Raw genomic sequence first — 18,904 nt, forward strand, 5'->3', positions numbered from 1 at the left:
TGGCTTAAAAAAAAACAAACTATACTCAGTATCTACATTCTTAAATAGCTGTTCTACATACCCTCCAGAATGGAACACAGCAGATCGTTTTGTAGCAATCTTTACATAATTTGGATAGATTATTGGCTGAATTCAGAACATAGCCTTCTTCTTAATTCCTGTACACTAGAAATTAGTTGTATTGGCAAAAGAATGTAGCCTTAGCTTACTGCTTGTGGTAGTCTTCAAGAGGAAGTATCACTAGTTGCTCTGATAGTTTAGTTAGTATAAACTCCTGAGGTTTTTGCATCCAGAAAAGTATTGTAATTTTGTAGCTTTGAACATTGCTATGTACCTGCTGCCAGAAGCCAGAATAAAAAAAACAAACCAAACGTATCTTGAATAAACCATTCTCTTTCTTATTGTGTACAGTATTTTCTGGAAGCAAAGTAGCCAAGGAAAAACCCATGTTAGCACAGATGAATTTTCTGCAGCTTCAGAAATACTTGTAGTCCTCTGTCGGCACTCAAAAGCGGGCACTGTAGCTGCATCCTAGTCCACAGACTCAAGGCTGAACACCTCGGGTCTCCCCAGTCCTGGTGCCCAGCTTGCACCACAAGCATATCCAGCCTTGCTTGCTTTGTGGTGCTGTGCTAGAGGAAAGCATCTGTAGGATATTCTTTGGCTAACTGCCAGCTGCTCTTTTTTCAAAGAGGTGGCCTACCTTTAAGAAAGCACCTACTCTCATGTGATGTTACAAGAAACACACAGATTTTTGAGGCCTAACAGACAGACCCAAAGTCTGTTGGTGCCTTTGAAAATGTCCCTTGAAAGGGCTTAAAGAACATCAGTGATGATAGCCACCTGTGCGTATCCAGGGTGACTTCCCAGTATTGGCTCCATGGTGAAAAGACAAATTTGTCTCTCAAGGTGTATTCATATTGCAAGAGGTTGTATTTCTCACCCCCAACTTCCAGTCAGTCCTGTGAAAACATGGTTTAGGGCTCGGGCTTTGGATATTGAAATGTTAGCAGAATGATTCTTTTTGTCTGTCCTTTTCTGAAGAGGTGAAATAAATATCCTACAGATGCTTCAGTGTTCTTTGAAGGTTACCACCATGCATGCTGATGCATGTAACAGTCAGTCTGCACTGATGTATGTGGAACTAATGCTACAATTAAGAAGAAACTACTGCTGAGCTGTGGTGCATATTTTTGAGAAGCAGGAAGTGCTTCTGAAAGAAGCTGCCGGCACACCTATACTTGCTACAAATAATAGTAATACAAAAATACCATTTGTTGGACAGGTGCATGTCTACATAATTTACCTTCCCTGCAGTATATTTGTTAAAAGCCTGCTCCAGGTAAATGAAATCCATAGTTTATAATCTGCAGTCATATAAAAGCCAGACAGCGCGTTGGCAGTACTTAATAACCCTAGTTACCTTCCTTGCATTCCTAAACAGTCTACTTACTATTCATTCAGTAATATCAGTTATGCCCCATCCCTGGAAACACTCAAGGTAGGTTGGACGGGGCTCTGAGCAACCTGATCTAGTTGAAGATGTCCCTGCTCACTGCGGGGGGTGGGCGGCAGGGACTAGATGGCCTCTAGATGGCCTTTAAAGGTCCCTTCTAACCTAAACCATTCTATGATTCTATGAATGGTTGTCTTGGTTTAGGAATAGAATTTTAGAGTAGATGCTTATTCTAGTTGAAAAAGTTTTTATTTTATACTAAGAATGACTTATATGTATATCAACACTGAGGTTTTCTGACTAGTTCTATCAATCAGATGTATTTGTATATGAAGAAGTTTTATGTCTCTTATGTTCATTTTGACAGTTGAATCGAAGTGACAGTGACAGCTCAACACTAGCCAAAAAGTCTCTCTTTGTGAGAAATGCCACAGAAAGGCAGAGCCTAAGAGTTAAACGGGTATGTGCTATGTTACCTGGACATGATTTAAAACAAATTATGGGGAGAGAAGGGTTAACAATCAAATTAAACCATATGCTTTATTTCAAGTATTTCAGCAAAAGCAATGAAAGTACCACATGTAGTGCTTTAGTTCCAGGCTGGAATCTCAACACAGTGGTCTCAGTCCTACATCTTCCTCCACCAACAAAGCTTAAGTTGTTCTAGTTGTGACTGAAGCCAGCAGCAAGACACTGGTGCTCAGCATCATGGCATTTGCTGTTGAACTTTAGCTTGTTACTGTCAAAGAGATCTGGGTTAAAGAACCCAAATATTACAAAGTGACTCAAGGTGGCTTACACTGCACAAAAGTCAACACCAGCAACATATATATCTTGAGCAAATTTTGGTGGAAATCTCAAGGACTCAGATGCCCTTTTAAAGGGGATTTACATTTATCCAGGAGTGTTTGAGTAGCAAAAGGATTAAGGATGACAGTAAGATCATATTTCTCTTGAATGGAGTTCATTCTTACATAAGTTGGGAGAGTTATATTTTAATCTTGATTGTAACTGAAAAAAACTCTTCTATGGAAGGTTTGTTACTGGGTAGCAGGATTATATATGGCATAAGAAAGAAATACTGAATAGTCTGGGATGGCTTCTCCTGCCCAACTTATTCATGCGAAAATGCACAGGCAAAGGATAGTAAATAATGTGAAATACACTAAAGACATACATATTTACAGACTTTGTAACATTATGAGCTTGCTTAGGCCTTGAAAAATCAAATGTTTATAAGAATAAATAATAGAGCTGAAATCTATGGGGAAGTTTGTGTAGTTGTTGATTTCCTGGCATTGTGTTGTCCTGGGGATCAGAACGTTTTGTTTGTTTTTTAAACCTGTAAATATATCATTGTACACCTGGTTGGAGAAACTTTTGCATTTATTTTTAGAATAGTGACTGAAGAAAAATTCCAGAATAGATTAATTTTTGGACTTGGATCTCATCATAGCAGCTTTTGGGGGGGGTGAGGGGAAATAAATGTGAGCGTTTCTGACTGATGTCAAACCCTACGCTAGTCTCTCTAGATACTAATTTTTATTGTTCTGCCTCCCAAATGATTCAGCCTGTTTGCCAACCAATCATGCGAAGAGCTACGCAAGAGTGCCCTATGCGCACTTCCCTTGACTTGGAGCTGGACCTCCAGGCATCACGCACAAGACAGAATCGTCTGAATGATGAGCTGCAGGCCTTGCGGGATCTTAAAAAAAAGCTTGAGGAAATGAAAGGTAGAGGAGAGACAGACCTTCCCCTGTGTGTGCTAGAGGATGAACGATTCCAGAAACTCTTGAAACAAGCTGAAAAACAGGTATGAGCAGCATATAGATATTGAGTGAATGAATAAACCTATGCCCTACCTTTTCTATAAATTTGTTATTCCGTCTATCATGTTAAAGATTTTTACAGAAGCTCACATTTGACTAATTACACCTCTGAATTACATAGTGTAAACAATATTTCTTTATGAGTCGATACTACAGCACTTAAACCTAGAATTTGACATAGTATTTTTTTCTAGTGCCCTCTAAATAATTCAGTAATTCAGAGTAGAAACTCTGTTATTTGGAGTAATGGTTGTAGTTGGTGTAGTAAAATAGCATTTACTTAAAAGTTAATTTAAAATTCTCACGTCTCAGCTGTACTTCTACAGACATGCATATTCTTTTTGTCCTTCAGCATCAGTTGATTTGCAGTCTGCACAGAACTTGTAGCCAAAAGGTGTTTGTAACAGTTAGAGGCAGCAACCATTACTTACAGTGGTAGGGGTGTGTGGGAAAGACAGTACTTCCACTGTGGCTTATTTCCTGTGGCATATTTGTTATAGTTCTGGCAAAGAAAAGCTAAAATCTGTTCTATGTGTGATGGCCTCTCAAACAATACAAGTATATACTCACTGTCTCCAAACTGCCATAAGGTAAGATGTGATGCCCTCATGTAGATAAAAGACAAGAAATGGGATAGGAAGAACTAGAGGCAACGGTGACAAGCTGGAACATGGAAGATTCTGACAAAGTGCATGAATAAGTTGGATGTTGTGGGGTTTTTGCTTTGTTTTGGTGAGGTTGGTTTTTTGTTTTGTTTTAAATTGTGAGGGTGATCATACACTGGAATAGGGGCCCAATCTCCATGGTCAAAGATATTCAGAGCCTAACTGGACAAGACCCTTGAGTATCCAGCTCTAGCTTCGCCTGCTCTGAGCAGGAGGTTGGAGTAGATGCCCTCTGGAGCCCCCTTCCCATGTATGTCAGTCAACGTTCATCAGTTTTCAATGAGGGGAGGTTGGTAGTGCCATCCAGGAGAGATTTGTACTCTTCAGCTATTTATGATTGATAGAGATGAGCGTTTTGATGACACCAAGTTATTCAGAGTCATAAAAACGGAAAGCAATTTTGACAAGGTGCAGAGGACCTCATAATATGTAAGCAACAGTAGTTTGGGGTTTTTTAATTTTGTTTTTTAAAAAAGCTAAATGTCAGTAAATAGCTTGTGTAGAGGCGGGAAGGGATAACCCTCATATTTACATATACAAAGCTGAACTCTGAATTAGATGTTAGGAATGAGATAACTCCGAATATAAGAAACAAAAACATCAGCGAAAGCATCACAGCACTCAGCGGATGTCAAAAAGCAAATAAGACAGGAATTACTAAGAAATCTAAGAAATCTTAGTTCCAAACTAAGAAAGTTTGGAAGAAAACAAATTGTTGTTTTATGATATAAATACATGTTACGCCTGTAACTTAAACATTGTTCAGCTCTGGTTCCCCTTCTCAAAGTGAATAATAAAACTACAGAGGGTTGACAAGGATGGACAAAGGAGGAAACAGCTTCCATGTTAGGAGTGGCTAACAGCTAGTAGCTACAGCTGAAGTATATAAAATAATGAGTGAGGTGGAGGACAGCAATTAATTATTGTCTTTTATTATAATACAGGAAGTGGGGAATTGAAGAGGTGGCAGTTTAAATGCAAGCAAACATAGCACAACGCTTAAACTGTAACAATGTTTTCCACAGAACACTTGAGAGTGCTGAAACTTTACATAGGTTCAAAAAGCAATTAGATACATTTAGGGAAGAAAAATCTATCAGAGGTCATCAACCATAATGGTATCACTTACTTCAAGAAGTCCTTGACCATCTAATAGTTTAGGAAACAAAACTTTTTTCCCCAATACATTCTCCCAGCTCCATGTTTATGTCCTGTTCTGTCCTCTCTGTCTTCCTGCCTCTCTTTCCTTGGCATCTGCTGTTGGCTATAGATAGTGGAGTTCTAAAATGGCTATAAGATACTAGTAGAGTTTAGGCTGAGCATTGACAAGTGTTTTGAAAAACCTTTGGGCAAAATGGGATAAGACAGCACAACATTTAAACATCACACAGTGTAACTGTGTGTTTTTTTACCGTGTGAATTCATTGTATGAATTTGATCTTTCTAAGTTTTAACCCCTAAAAATAGTGGCTTATATATAAAAAAAGCATAGCTAATTTTATTTAGAAGTTCATAGTTTATATCTGATGCTGGATAGAAATATTGTTTTAATTGTTTATTTAATTTAAAACTCCTCCCAATCTAAAGCTATTCCCACTAGAATAGACATTTAATATTATAAATCCTTTGCATTTGTGCTTTCTTATTTCAGCTGGCTCTTTCAAGGCAGCAGATAGGTTTGTCATATTTTATCTCTGGTGTCAGTGATCAACACCATGACACACACTACAATGAGGAATAAGGGTAGTAATATATGTTCCTAAAATATATGCAGGCTGCAGCACAGCATTTAAGTCCTCCTTTCCAAGCTAAAAATCAGAACAATGATCACAGCTGCTCCATCTCTTTGAAGAGCACTTACAAAGTTTCTAGAAATATTTCTACCCTTAAAATCATTGCAGCCTTCCCCTGTGGAGCAAAATGACCCTGAGAATGCAGTACTCCGCTGTCAGTGTTTCCTCTTGGGTTAGCAAAACACAGCGGCCTAGAGAACATTGTCATAGATTATTTTTTAGATCCTGCAGGCATTATAATGGCACAGACTAATGCAGCAGCTGGAAGTGTCAGAGAAACTGAGTGAGTCTCGAATGAAAAATGAAACTGCAGATGTGGGGGATGCTGAAAATCAGCGGCTGCTTGCTAGCACGCAGTCACTCTGCTTGAAGTCAAATACACAGACTCCATACCTTCCCTCCCCTTCCTAGCACAACTTCCTAAGTACAGCAAGTATGTAAAGCCCACTAACACCTGCAGATCAGAAAACGGTAGGTGATTCTGTGCACCAGAAGCATTTTCTCTTGTTTAGATGGTGTTTTTGTGAGAAATAGTGCAGTATTTCCGAGTCTTAAATCCTCATTCAAGTAATTTTTCAGATGCCTAGTGTCCTCTGAAATACTTCCTCTTTGTCTATGTCCAAAAAATACTCCTGTGAATATCTGTAAAGATCATCTGTGTTTCTTTTCAGTACATCATCTATGTAGAGGTAGTCTGTAATTATGTCATTAATACCACAAATATGTCCTTGTTCAGTGTTCTGGTATTTAGCACAGTTAACATTTTTTTTCTTTAGATTCACTTTCATTTTTCTATACAAAAACCACAGAGGAACAAGATGGGAAGTAGTGTTTCAGCTTTAATTTTGATAGTGTTTCTTCTTCATCTCACGCTTGAGCTAAGTGCAGATAGAGATTCCTATCCGGCACTTATTTTTGTCAGAAAAGTGCCAGATTTTTGGCACTTACTGAATGTATGGCCAGTGTATTAGTGTGCTTTTCTGTATTTTGTAAAGATGGAGGATTCACTAGCTTTATAAATCACTCGAGAAACATGATGTAAATATAAACTTGGTCATGTACATACCTTATCACACGCATACTCTTAGAGACATTGGGATGAAATCAAAGTTTCTCTGAGAACATCCTGAAAAATAAAAGGATTAAAAAAATGAAAATGTAGTACATGGTAACAGAGTATTAAAACAGAGTCATCTATGCTGTTAACCTAAAATGCAGCAGTCACAAGAATCTCGTGTATAGTTAGGGGAAAGATAAAATTAGAGGATTTTGAAATATTTTGTTTAGTGCTTTGATGATAAATATTAACTAGGCAAGCTGATAAAACATATGGCCAGTGACATACGTAAAATTAATTAATACACCACCAGTTGTAGATTGCAAATTTATGTTTACTAACTAATAACAAAAGCTATATTTATAGGTTCATTTCATTTTTAAATCATAGCTATTTTGGAGCTGGGGACTGGAGAAGTTAACAGCAGTGCAAGCTGACTGGATTTTGAATGAGTTTTTGAAAAGGTGGTGCTCTTTCATGTAAAACACTTTCATATAACACACTGGAGTGTGTTTCAACAGACAGAGGGTACCACTGTCCTGCTGTGAGCAGATTTCTATAAATACCCAGTATGAAACTGATGGTACAGACTAACATTTTTTAATTAGTCGGTTTTGTTGTTTGGGAGTCTACTGGGTTGAATTCAGAACTGGAGATGTGAACTCAAGTTACAAATGAATTTTGAAGATTACTCTTCCAGGCTTGGGTATGTGTGTTAATTTGAGGTAACAGAACAGTATTTTCAAGTTAAGCATCAAAAATTAACCTCTAAAGAACTTGAAAAATAACGTGAACTGCTTCTATTAAATTTTGATGGCTGACAAATTTCAAAATGCAGTAAATAACATTTGTCTGACAGTGCCTGTAGTCTAGAAATGAAGTTAAGTGCACACTCAAGGTGGCATTGCCCACACCATGCACCCCACACATAATGGGGGTTATAATGTATGTGTTACAGGGCTCACCTGCATATGAACGGTGGGTATTTGTCACAAGAAATCCAGGTGACTGCCCACCTAAAAAGAGCTGCTGTTCAGATTATTGGGCATTCAGAAATCCTTGATGAAGATTTTTTTTTTTAAGAAAACAGAAATACTATAACTTACTGGTTGGTACGTAGCTGTTCAACTACATTCACGTCAAGAAAGATCCTTGATCTCTTGTTACCACTAGTGTTCTGTTCACTTGCCTTGGCTTTTACACCGCTACAATGCAAATGAAAGACGTGAGTCTCACATGCAAAACAGGTGTCCTGTCGTGAATAAAGGCACAAGAGTTTATGCATATTAACTTTGCTAACAAGGTCAACAAAACTTGAAAGTGTATTTTGAGAGCATGCCTTCTCTTTTTTTTTTGGTCTGTCATTTTAGATTAGATACAGGCAACTTTCCTGAGAGCTTTCATTAGGAAATAAAAGTATTTTACATGGGAAGCGAATGACTGTCTCCCAGTTCTAAAAAGATATTTGGATAGATAACATTTGTTCATGCAAATGTAGGTATTGTCTAACCATAGCCCTAAGGAATATCAAACCTTGTAACACTTAGTAGCCACCTGTGATGCATTGGATTGGCTCTTTTTTTGTTTTTTCTTTATAGGAAAAGCTCTGTTACATTATTTTGTGCCCACGGCTTAGGCATGTGATGTCATTCTTCTGTCTTACTGACCCTTTGTATAGGGATTTTCATAGAATCATAGAATCATTTAGGTTGGAAAAGACCTTTAAGATCATTGAGTCCAACATTGAGTTAACCTAACACTGCCAAGTGTTTTGCTTGACACAGAAGAATTTGTCATTTCTTTGAAATGAGTTGTTCATTATTAGCAAAATACAGCTATTTTTCCTGTATACAGGCTGAACAGTCAAAAGAAGAACAGAAGCAAGGCTTAAGTGCTGAGAAATTGATGAGGAAAGCTTCTAAGGATGTATGCCGGTTACGGGAGCAGAGCCAGAAAGTGCCACTACAGGTGCAGTCATTCAGGTATGGCCTGTTCTGCTTTTTGTGCTCCTCTTAATGTAGTGAAGTAACATGAATTATTTCTAAATATAATCAGACATGCCCTGTAACATTAGTCAAAAATCCGCAAGCCTTTGAATTGCGAAAAACACCAGACACTTCTAACATAGCTCAAAGCTGGAGTTTCAGAGGACCAGGCCTCGGTAACTTGCTCATGTGGCAGAAGTGGCAGTATGTCAGCGAGTGGGGGTGGTGAGGAAGCAGAGTGAAAAGTTTCAGACCACAGTGTGGTGTCTGCTGTGGGCAACCACGTGTGTGACCACTGCCATGGCTCACCTTACCCACAGTAGATTGACAGGGGGCTTTAAGTAATGGGATCTTCTTCTGGTGATGGCAGGTGCTTGAAGCAAATCGCCCCTCAAGAAGTAGTAGAACAGTATACATCTCCTCAGGAAGCTGATTAACCACTACTTGTGTCTTCCTGAAGACCTATTATTCAAGAGGGATCTTGAATCCCTTCTCCTTTTTGTTTCCCTCCTTCTTTCGGTTGTGGGAACAGCAACTGATTGCATGAAGCAATTAATCAAGTGTTCTTGCTTAGCATAAGCCAGAAGGAACACTTTCTATCTCCAACCTTAATTCTAACTGGTCTAAATTCCTACAAGGCTGGACAGTAAGTAGCAGGATAGCAGCCCAAAGGCCACACTTCTATATAAAAATAAATATAAACCTGTGGACTGAAAAATACAATGCTTACTCTTCCACACAGAAGCAGTACTGCAAGCTAATTTAATGTTTTGTCACTAACACATTCTTAGTTTTATTTCTGAATTCCTGCATAGGAAATTTGTTAGCTGCTAATACATGTGAGGATTTCATTTTCATTTTTTTAACCCAGTCTGTTGTAGGCTGATTGAGATGTCCATAAGCAAATAGGGGCCTGTGATGCACATGTTGCAAACCACACCTCTAAGTGATGCAGAATCAAAAGAAGAGAGAAAGAAAATGGGTTCCTCAGCAAAGCAGTGTTACAGCAGAGCTGTTTACCTTCAGTATGAAATTCAGAGCATCCTCAAACAGTTTTCACTTTCTGTGCAAGCCTTGAGAAAGAGTTTTGGTTGGTGCTGGTCATTGTGATGACTGTTAAAACAGATTGCTGCAAATTTTATAGGAACGTGTAATAGTGCTCATGACATCATTCCCCTGCAAGAAGGGTATCATAACACTCTGTCCTCCTTTATCTTCTAATCACCACACAGTTAGCCGAAGAATCCAGTTTACATAGTTACTTTTGCGCTGAGCTACTGCTTCTGATGGGAACTCAAGCTTTGCCAGTGGAAAACATGGTTTAGTCTCCTGGACAGTTACCTCCTAAGGGTGAACTGTACTCACGCTGCTAGTTGGACTTGTTACACTGCTGTGGCCTCAGTCTAACCACACAAATGCATTTTTGAAGCTCTCAAGAATAATGACTCTTCTGAGCTTTAATTTTTAAGCCCCCAATACTTATCATCTGCTTTCTAGGCTGCTGGCAGACAAGCTTGTGTAAAGTTGTTATGCTTCAGTAATCTCTCAGTTCATAGGAGACAGAAATGGTAACAGCACAGGGGAAGCAACTAGAGATTGGGTTGACAATTCTGCTTCTCTGAGTCTTGCTCAGACCCAATTCCCCCCCCCCCGCCTTTTCCCAAGTCAGGATAAAATGTTTTATTTTGCCTTTTCATCCCCACACTGAACTATAATCATAGGAAATGCAGCGACTAGATCAATATTTCAGTCTCATCATTTAAACTATTAATGAAATATTGATTTTTTTTCTTTTTCAAAGTTGGAGCTACTTTTTACATAAATCTGCCTAAGAAGGGAATTATGTCAGTATGCTCTGGCAACCACATTTTTGAAAATAAATTCACTGTGTATTTTCTTTACTGTTTATTTTCCAAACCTATATTTTAAAGAACTATGCTGTAACATTAGCAGCTGTACAGCAGATGACATTGGAGTCATGCCATAAATAGTAAAATAACAACTTGTTTACTTTTCTAATTTCAGGGAGAAGATAGCATACTTCACAAGAGCAAAGATCAGTATACCAGCCCTTCCAGCTGATGATGTATAATTATGCATTTTCATTGAAGTGTTTTTCCACTTGCTCATCTCTTTTCAGATGAACTTTGTAGTTCTAGTGACCTGCTTTTAAAGATCTTCTATTTTACATTCACTATTGATATGTTTATTTGTAAAATATAGCGAACTGAATTGTTGTATGCTTCAAAAATGGCAAAAACCCCCAACAACCGGAAAACCAAAGTAGATTAATTTTGGTATACTGATGCTGATTTTGTACAGATTGTATGTATTGCATGTGTTTTTATTTTGTAAAGAAGGAACAAAGGCAGTACTAAGCATGAATCCTGTTGAACCGCACTGTGTTGAGAAATATTACGTTCAACAGAAGATTGTTTATCTTTTCACTATTTTCATGTGAGCAGACTGTGAAGATGGCTGTTTTGCCATGCAATATTTTTGTACAAGAGTGTGACTTTTATAGTTTAAAGTTAACCACAAGCGTAAACTCCTTTCCAAAACATCAAGGCTGCCTCACAACAGCTGCTAATTAGATTCATCACCCACATTGGAATTTTGTTTCTGAAAACAGATTTCTTCTGGTTTTGTTTTTTAATACATTGTAGGAAGAGACAGAGTTCAGAGTTTAGTTTTGTGAATGTACAGTACTTTAACCTGCACTAAAAGGTTTCTTGCATCTGCGGGAGAACGAGAAAGGCAAGGCAGACAAGTAACCCTAAAAACTTATTATGAGACTACCAAAAGGGGCAGCTGCTTTCTGAACTGGAAGCTGAATCAAATTCATAATGCCATCATTGAAATTGAACTAGTTATATCCACTTTACACTTAAACATGAGTGTTTCTCAATGTTAATCTTCTGTCCTAGAGGGCTGTCTTATTGCCAACTAGGGATAAGTAGAAGTGTTTGTTAGGTTTGCAAATATGAAGGTGTTTTCATTAAAGTACTAGAATAAAAATCTGTCACATACTAACTCAAATATCAGAAGTCTTGTTGGTAAGGTAAACCCTTTCTGAAAAAAGTTCCTGACTATTCAGTACAGTAAATAACATTTTAAAAATACACAATTGACCCTGTAATGCAGTTGAAGGTGCACAGGTTTATTAAAGAGATGTGAAGGGCCTGTTTCACATTTGTCTTGCATGAAGCAGTCTGCTAGGAAGAAGTGTCAGCTTGGATTCATTCTGTAAGAAGTCCAGAACATGTGATGTAGGTGTTTAAGCAGCCCTGTCTTGGTAAAGCAGTTGCCATCGTGTCTTCTGTGGGTACTGTGTAAGTAGGTGGACATCACAGCTAACAATTATTTCATTTTCTACTTAATATGTTGCACTCAGATGTATTTAATTCACTGCTCTAATGGTTTCTTCCCCAAACAACAAGCCACATATGCATGGACTTCATCTTTCAAGACGACTATAATTATTTGGTGAGAAAATGGAAGTATAACCACAATATGGTAGCAGCTGTCTCAAATTCAAAGTGACAATTCTGTGATGAGAGGTCTGTGTAACACCCAAGGGTTTTCTTATGCACAAATAAATCAGTTCATTTAAATGTATAGCCAAATGTGCTATTTTGGGCAAGATGACTGATTGAACATCCTTTATGAATGCCCCATGTATTTTTTGTTTATTGGGCTTTAGATAAAATTCATGTTTGAAAGGTCAATTTTAAAAAAAACCCACAAATCTGGAATTATTTAATGTAGAGGTGAAATGAAGGTTGACAGTTTCAACTTCAATTTGATTATATAAGTTGTTTGTAGAATGATGTTTAGAGGTGTACTTTATGATTTTTCTTTTATTTATTTACAGTCTTATTTATGTTCTGTTTAATATAGTTCAGTTCTGGCCATAAGAATATTTGACATTAAGGATGCTATGGTGAAAAATATTTAGAGCTGTCTAAATTCTTGCCAGAATAGCTGGTTCTTCTCACAAGTTGGATAACTTTTTAAAAAAAGTATTATTGTCTGATTTGTAAGCACAAGGTGAGGTCAAAAATTAAAGTATTGCTGGCATTAGCTTGCAAAACTAATTTTTAAATGGGAGACTTTACCAATTTGGAAAGTGAGGAACACGAATATGTTTAAGTCAAACATGTTTATAGGCAGCTTTTAACAATTCTGGGTTTGGAGTTTTGGGGGTTTTTTTACTAATTCAGTTATTCACACCTAAAACACTCAATAGAATAAGCTAAAGTAATACATACAAATAAAACCCCATCAGTTTAAAATCATAAATATTACTCTCAAAGTGGAATTCACTCTGCGCAGCAGGGTATAACAAGTGTAATTAGTTCTATTTCCAGGTACCAATGTCACTGCAGTTGCATATATCAAAATCTAAATATTACTGGTACAAGAATATTTAGCCAAATAAGCAAAGTTTAGCAGAAATTTTAATAGAACACAAAATGATTTAAGTTTTTTTTTTTTACTGTTGCTATGTTTATACTGTATTAAATATCAAATGCTCAGGACTGAACTAAATATTTAATCAGGTTATATTCTGAATGTGTTTCTGTTCTAATTTTGTCTGTAAGAGTATGCAAATACATCACATAGATTAACTTGTCTCTGCACTTTCCATGTGTTTCAGTGATTGGAAAATACATTTTTTAACAAAGCTCTTTTCCAGACCAGTGTGTTATTTAATTCTTTTATTGCTGTTCTGTGTCTTTATATGCTCATTGCGTAAACAGATGGCTGCTACAGCTTTGTCAGTGTAGATCATTGCAATTTATAGAAGGTTCACATCAATCACTGACAAGTCTTAGGATAAGTTATCTAGAAAGCGATTAATCTACTTGAAATTAGTTCTTTACATTCATTAAGTAAAACTGCAGTAGCAAAGAACATGGTCAACTCTGCCCTGGACATCATCTCATTATTATTATTCAGAAATACTAGCTCTCCTTAGAGAAAGACTTTTAATGTGTCCCTGCCCAGTCACATGTGCACATGTGCAATGGAGAACTTTGTTACATGACATTACGTCCGAGAACATTCAGTTTACACTAGTGTAAGTGATACAGGTCCAGGGAACTTAATACAGACCTTGAATGAGGTTTGTCATGCATGTTGAACTGGCACTACAAACTGTTTCAGAACTTAATGTTATTTTTGTAATAAAGACATCATTTAAAGCAGCCCCAGTAGGAGTTCTGCCATTTGAAAGATTGTCACCTCTCCATGCATGTGTAGAAATTAAAAATTGTATACTCGCCCTAAAAAAAAACACTACACAAACAAAATCTGCGCTTGGTCAGATTTTGGAGAAATACAGTGATGACTTAGATCCCCATAGCTCATCAATTAATGTAATTAAAATTGAAGATGAGTAGTAATTAAAGGAACTACTTAGTAAGAAACAATCCCTCCTTCCCGCTCTTGTAAACAGTAACCTGACTGTTCAGCAGTCCTTTCTTACTGTAGTACAAGACTAAGAAATCCGAAAACCTGATATCTACCCCTTTTTAAAGTCTTCTATTTCCAATTTCCAGATGGTGATGTGTGTCTTGCATATCTGCCATTGCATACTGCTCTGGTAATTGATGGTCAGATGACAGGCAGATTGTGGAGAGGAGTAGAGATCCTCCTAGAATTATAAAAAATCCACCAAACCAACCACTGAACAGCGCATCCCCTATTTCCCATCGGGGCACAATCTCTGGGATGTCTTCATCCCAAAATTCCTGGATTATTGTATGGGCAACCCAAGAAACAGGCACTAAGGCCAGACCTCCAGACATCCACAGAAGTATTCCTCCAAGAAGTAACAGCTGTTTCTTTCGCTTCTGCTCTGTAGCCTCCATCTTTAGGCAGTCCAAACCGAGACTAGAGATGACAAGGCTCAGAAGTCCTAGTCCGTTTGATGTAGATAGTAAAATCCTGGAAATCTTGAATTCTAGAGGCAAAGCTAGGAAAGAATCAAAATCTTTACACTGTGTTCCTCCTACATCTTGGACTATACAGGTTTGCCAGAGTCCCATGGTCCAAAGCTCCAGTACATTTAAGTCTAAATTGAGATTTTTCCAGTCTGGTAAATAGTTACAGGTACCAGTTAAAAGCCATCCTAGTACAGACAACGCAAATCCAACTAACTGTAGCCTGTGTCTGTGGACTAAGTTCATTTTTAGCAGTCACAGCAGTGCTAAGCTGCTCACTTTTGCAGATACTGTTCCGCTCAATTCTTTGTCATACTGAACATATGCAGAAGTTAATGCTTTATAAAGCACGAAATAAATACTCCTCCCCCTCCTGCCTTCTGTTGCCTGCTTCCAGGCACAGTGGTTGGGAGATTGAGAGGTAGTGTGGTAAACCAGTAGCTGACGGGTGTGGCCACAGCTGGGCTCACCTTTCATTAGTTTTGGTTTTGTTCTTTTTAAAAAAAGCTTATCATTTGCTTTCCATTAATCTGCTAAAGCATTACAGCAGTTCTGCTACTTTTGGCATCTCACAGGTTTTTAAGTAAGTTTTAATATCACATTGATACACTTCTACTTACAGCAAATGAAGCTGTCTGCCTTGTGGCCAGTGAGTATCATTTGTTTAAAGTCAGAGGTTACAGGTCCAGAACATGTTGCTGTAAGTGAATGGAGCTTAAGGAACCTCTGATAGGATGCTTAATGCCTCGATACCTATATCGGAAGAAGATAGTGTAAGAGTTTTTTAAAGCAACATTTGTCCAGCCTGGTTTTGGTGCATGAAAGTATGCAGGTGCCAGAAACACTTAGAATAACTTGTCTGGGCAGCCTAATGTGCTAGACTGGTAAAAAACAGCTTAGTGGGTATGAAGCACCCACCCTCTAACAACCCATGCACAAAAAGACATCTGCCAGGCTTGCTAGGATTTCAGAAGTCTAGTTTTCTTAGCATAACGCATTCCCAAATACACAGAGAAACAATTTAATGCAATACATGTATTTAGACTGTTCAGGATGTGAAAACTCAAATTTGCAGGTCACTGCACTAGGCAAGTGGAAAATGGCAACAGGGAGTCAAACTTTGAGGCTCATTTAATTGGTTGCATATGAAACAGAAGCATGTTTTGGTTAAAAGGCAAGCTGTAATGGAACATGCATATTCATTTCAGGATTTTAGAGTGCAGCTGAGAAAGCAAAAGCACCTTTTCTGCGCAGTCTACGAAAACGTCAGCATTCTGCTGTGAAACAAAGTTTTAAACAGTTCTGCAGGTGAGAAAACACATGCACTTCCCATACCAGTTATGGAGAAAACAGACAAGTTTAGGAACTCGGCTAGGTAACAAAGAATCCTTTGAACTACTACTGGAACAAACTTCTGGCTTGCACCAGGGTTTGAAAGAAAGGGCAGTCTTTCCGTGCTACTTAAAACCTTCCATTTTAAGGCCTAGTTTCAGTTTCCAAGTGTTGACACTGATCTTGCTGTTCTGCTACTGCATAATGGATTGAAGATGGATGGACTTCAGTTGAACAGATTGTGAAATTAAGTAGGGATCCTCCTAGTATAAGACAAAACCCAGCAAGCCAGCCAACAAATAACGCTTCCCCAAAATCCCACCTGGGGACAATATCTGGTATATTCTCATCCCAAAATTCCTGGACTGTGGAATGGGCAACCCAAGAAACAGGGACAACAGCTGCAATCCCCGATATCCAGAAGAGCATTCCTCCAAACAGCAACAGCCGTTTCTTTTGTTCCTGTTGTCTTTCACCAATTTTCAAACAGTCCAACCCAAATCCTGAGAGCAAGAGGCCCAAAAGCCCCGATCCATTGGAAAAAACCATCAAAATCCTAGAAATCCTGAGCTCTGGAGGCAAAGCTAAGAAAGAATCGAAGTCCTTGCACTGCATTCCCCCTTCTTCCTGGACAACACAAGCTTGCCAGAGTCCCATGGTCCAGATCTCCAGTTCATTCAGCTCCAAGTTAAGATTTTTCCACTGGGGTAAATAGGTAGTGAGGCAGGACAGGACCCATCCCAACAGAGAGCACAGTATGCCACTTAATTGCATCATTGGTCGATAGACCAAGGCCATTATAGGAGCTGAGTCCTCAAAGCTTGAGGAGGAAGGTCTCCCCAGCCGTTCTGTAACAACTGCTACCTTGAGTGATGGTGGAAGCTATGATGATTTTAGTTCTCTGCTGCCCCAAATATAAGCCCTTGCTATTAACCCTTTGTGGGCTCTGAAACACTGTTTTGTTCTTCATGAATATAAAGTTTCACATAAAGGATGAAGGACTTCACTAAACCATGAGTTAGGCTTTCCGATAAGGATTTGATCTGTTACCTTCCAATTTGCTTGGTAAAATTATATCCCAATGCCTGATGATTACAAGCCTGAGGATGAACAAAGAGGGCTCTATGACCCCTCACCCTAAAACACAACAGAAATCTTTGTGCTTCGATACGGATTAATTAGATTTTAAGTGGTGATAAAAAGTCAGCTCTGTGTGCAACAGGACTTCATTGTAATGGCTAAATTTGAGATTTCAGGGATGTAAATCAGGGCCTTGTAAAGAAAGGTAGACTGTTTGCCTATAATCTTTATTCTTAGGCTTCCTCAACATACATAACGGCTTATCTTCCACTGCCCTGTTTTATGTCCCAAGCACTGTAAAAGACGCTTTGTAAAAGATCCTTATGGTTCACATTTTCTACATTCATTTCTTTTAAAATGGGCTTTGTTTTAACTGACTCTTAAGGGGAAAAGGAGACGGGTATCGTGAAAGTACCGTAGAAAATGAAATCCTAGACATCCCTCCACCATAATGAACCCAGGCACATCATCAGCCAGCGTAAACTTTACCTGCCCTAGGACTTCAGCAACACCATGGTAGCAGCTTACACCAGCTCAGAGTGTCCCCTTTCCTAGAGCCCATGTCCCAGATGGCACAGAGTGTATATGCTTAGTGTCTAACAACATTAGGTCTCAATGCTCCCAGGGGCAGGAATGCCTAGTACCTTTTTGATCAAAGCAAGATACCATTATGCCATTACCCCATTAGGAAACCCTAGGTTTTTTCCTGCTCTCATGTCAGCTATACTTGTCCTTGTCTACAGGGTCAGCAAGGAGAAGATTTGTCTGCTATTCCCCTCCAGAGATGTAACAGCACAGACTGTATGGGAGGGAGCCGAGCAGTGTGAACACATGCGCACGTGTACAACCCAGAGATGTTTTCCAGTTTTTCTTGACTTCATTTCCTAGATATGACAACCTACTCATCTGCATATTTTCTCAGTTACCCAAAAGAGGTTATCAGGTGATAGAAAAACGTAACACTGTTTTTGAAGGTTTCCAAAATCCTGAAGGGTATCATTAAGAAATTTCACAGTGAGATGATCTCTTCTTCCTCCTTTCCATATTGAGGCTTAATTTCTACGCCTTGTGTTTGCCCTGTCACAAGTTGTGAAGAGCCAACACAAGGAAAGATGATCTATTTCCCTTTTCCTTGTGTACTGACCAACCCAGTACAACAGCTTATACCTGGTCAAAAATTGCCATGTACAAAAGAAGGGATCACCAAGGGTATTACTGACAACACTGGGAACAAACTGATGCAAGCAAGGTTCTAACTTTGGCCATCCACTAGAATAAAAAAAGACCAACCCTGCATTCATTCAAAATCCAGATTGCGTTTTGAGATTTGGCAGTGTTATTTCTCTCCCCAGAGCAAGAACACTAGTTCTGGAAATCATCACAACATTCAATAAGAAACTCCATAAAGCCATTTGAATAATTTTTCAGATAAACAACTACACTTCCAGAGTGCTTGTACATATTCAGGGGCTACATGCTTATTTGACTTTAAAATCATGGTTACTGGAAGCCTGTTGTGCTTCTCTTGTCTGTGAATATTTAACATTTTCTTCTCTGCTCTTAATTCCAACAGTCAACACAACATGAGAGCACAAGCATCAAGCATGTGAAGCCCATTCATTTTGCTAGTGTTGACCACACCTGAAGCAGTTTGCCAGCCATTAAATTTTAGCAATCAGAAGCATTCAAACTGCTGCATCAGTAAGATCTGCCAATTAAGTTCTGCAACTTACTATTAACCAGGCACTAACTTAGAGCA

General features: G+C 38.5%; 3 protein-coding genes and 1 long non-coding RNA gene across 8 annotated transcripts in view; 1 reads left to right on the plus strand and 3 right to left on the minus strand.

The window, feature by feature from the left end:
- The window catches only part of WWC2 (WW and C2 domain containing 2), a 104,275-nt gene extending 90,799 nt beyond the window's left edge, over positions 1 to 13,476 (plus strand). For both annotated transcript variants that reach the window (XM_075091178.1, XM_075091177.1), the window contains exons 20-23: positions 1,824 to 1,916; positions 3,027 to 3,269; positions 8,655 to 8,782; positions 10,811 to 13,476. In XM_075091178.1, the coding sequence (XP_074947279.1) occupies positions 1,824 to 1,916; positions 3,027 to 3,269; positions 8,655 to 8,782; positions 10,811 to 10,877 (531 nt within the window). In that variant the 3' untranslated portion in view covers positions 10,878 to 13,476. The remainder of the gene's footprint in view (positions 1 to 1,823; positions 1,917 to 3,026; positions 3,270 to 8,654; positions 8,783 to 10,810) is intronic.
- Positions 1 to 18,904, minus strand: part of LOC142056444 (uncharacterized) — a 40,908-nt gene that overhangs the window by 2,412 nt on the left and 19,592 nt on the right. For 3 of the 4 annotated variants that reach the window (XR_012660340.1, XR_012660338.1, XR_012660339.1), the window contains 2 exons: positions 7,907 to 8,005; positions 6,810 to 6,869 (listed from right to left, as the gene is read on the minus strand). This is a non-coding gene — a long non-coding RNA (uncharacterized LOC142056444). Of the gene's footprint in view, positions 1 to 6,809; positions 6,870 to 7,906; positions 8,006 to 9,805; positions 9,915 to 18,904 lie in introns of those variants that run through there. The other variant, XR_012660341.1, reaches the window with a different exon arrangement.
- LOC142056441 (claudin-22-like) lies at positions 13,467 to 15,053 on the minus strand. Its single transcript, XM_075091180.1, has one exon. The coding sequence runs from the start codon at positions 14,977 to 14,979 to the stop codon at positions 14,323 to 14,325; it is 657 nt and encodes a 218-aa protein (XP_074947281.1). The 5' UTR covers positions 14,980 to 15,053; the 3' UTR covers positions 13,467 to 14,322.
- LOC142056442 (claudin-22-like) lies at positions 16,210 to 16,927 on the minus strand. The gene has a single exon (XM_075091182.1). The coding sequence runs from the start codon at positions 16,861 to 16,863 to the stop codon at positions 16,210 to 16,212; it is 654 nt and encodes a 217-aa protein (XP_074947283.1). The 5' UTR covers positions 16,864 to 16,927.

The sequence above is a fragment of the Phalacrocorax aristotelis genome, chromosome 4 (genome assembly GCF_949628215.1).
Source record: "Phalacrocorax aristotelis chromosome 4, bGulAri2.1, whole genome shotgun sequence".
Classification (NCBI taxonomy): Eukaryota; Metazoa; Chordata; class Aves; order Suliformes; family Phalacrocoracidae; genus Phalacrocorax; species Phalacrocorax aristotelis.

Bases quoted from the DNA above. Each gene is read 5' to 3' on its own strand.
- LOC142056441 (XM_075091180.1), bottom strand. From the start codon at position 14,979: ATGAACTTAGTCCACAGACACAGGCTACAGTTAGTTGGATTTGCGTTG.
- LOC142056442 (XM_075091182.1), bottom strand. From the start codon at position 16,863: ATGGCCTTGGTCTATCGACCAATGATGCAATTAAGTGGCATACTGTGC.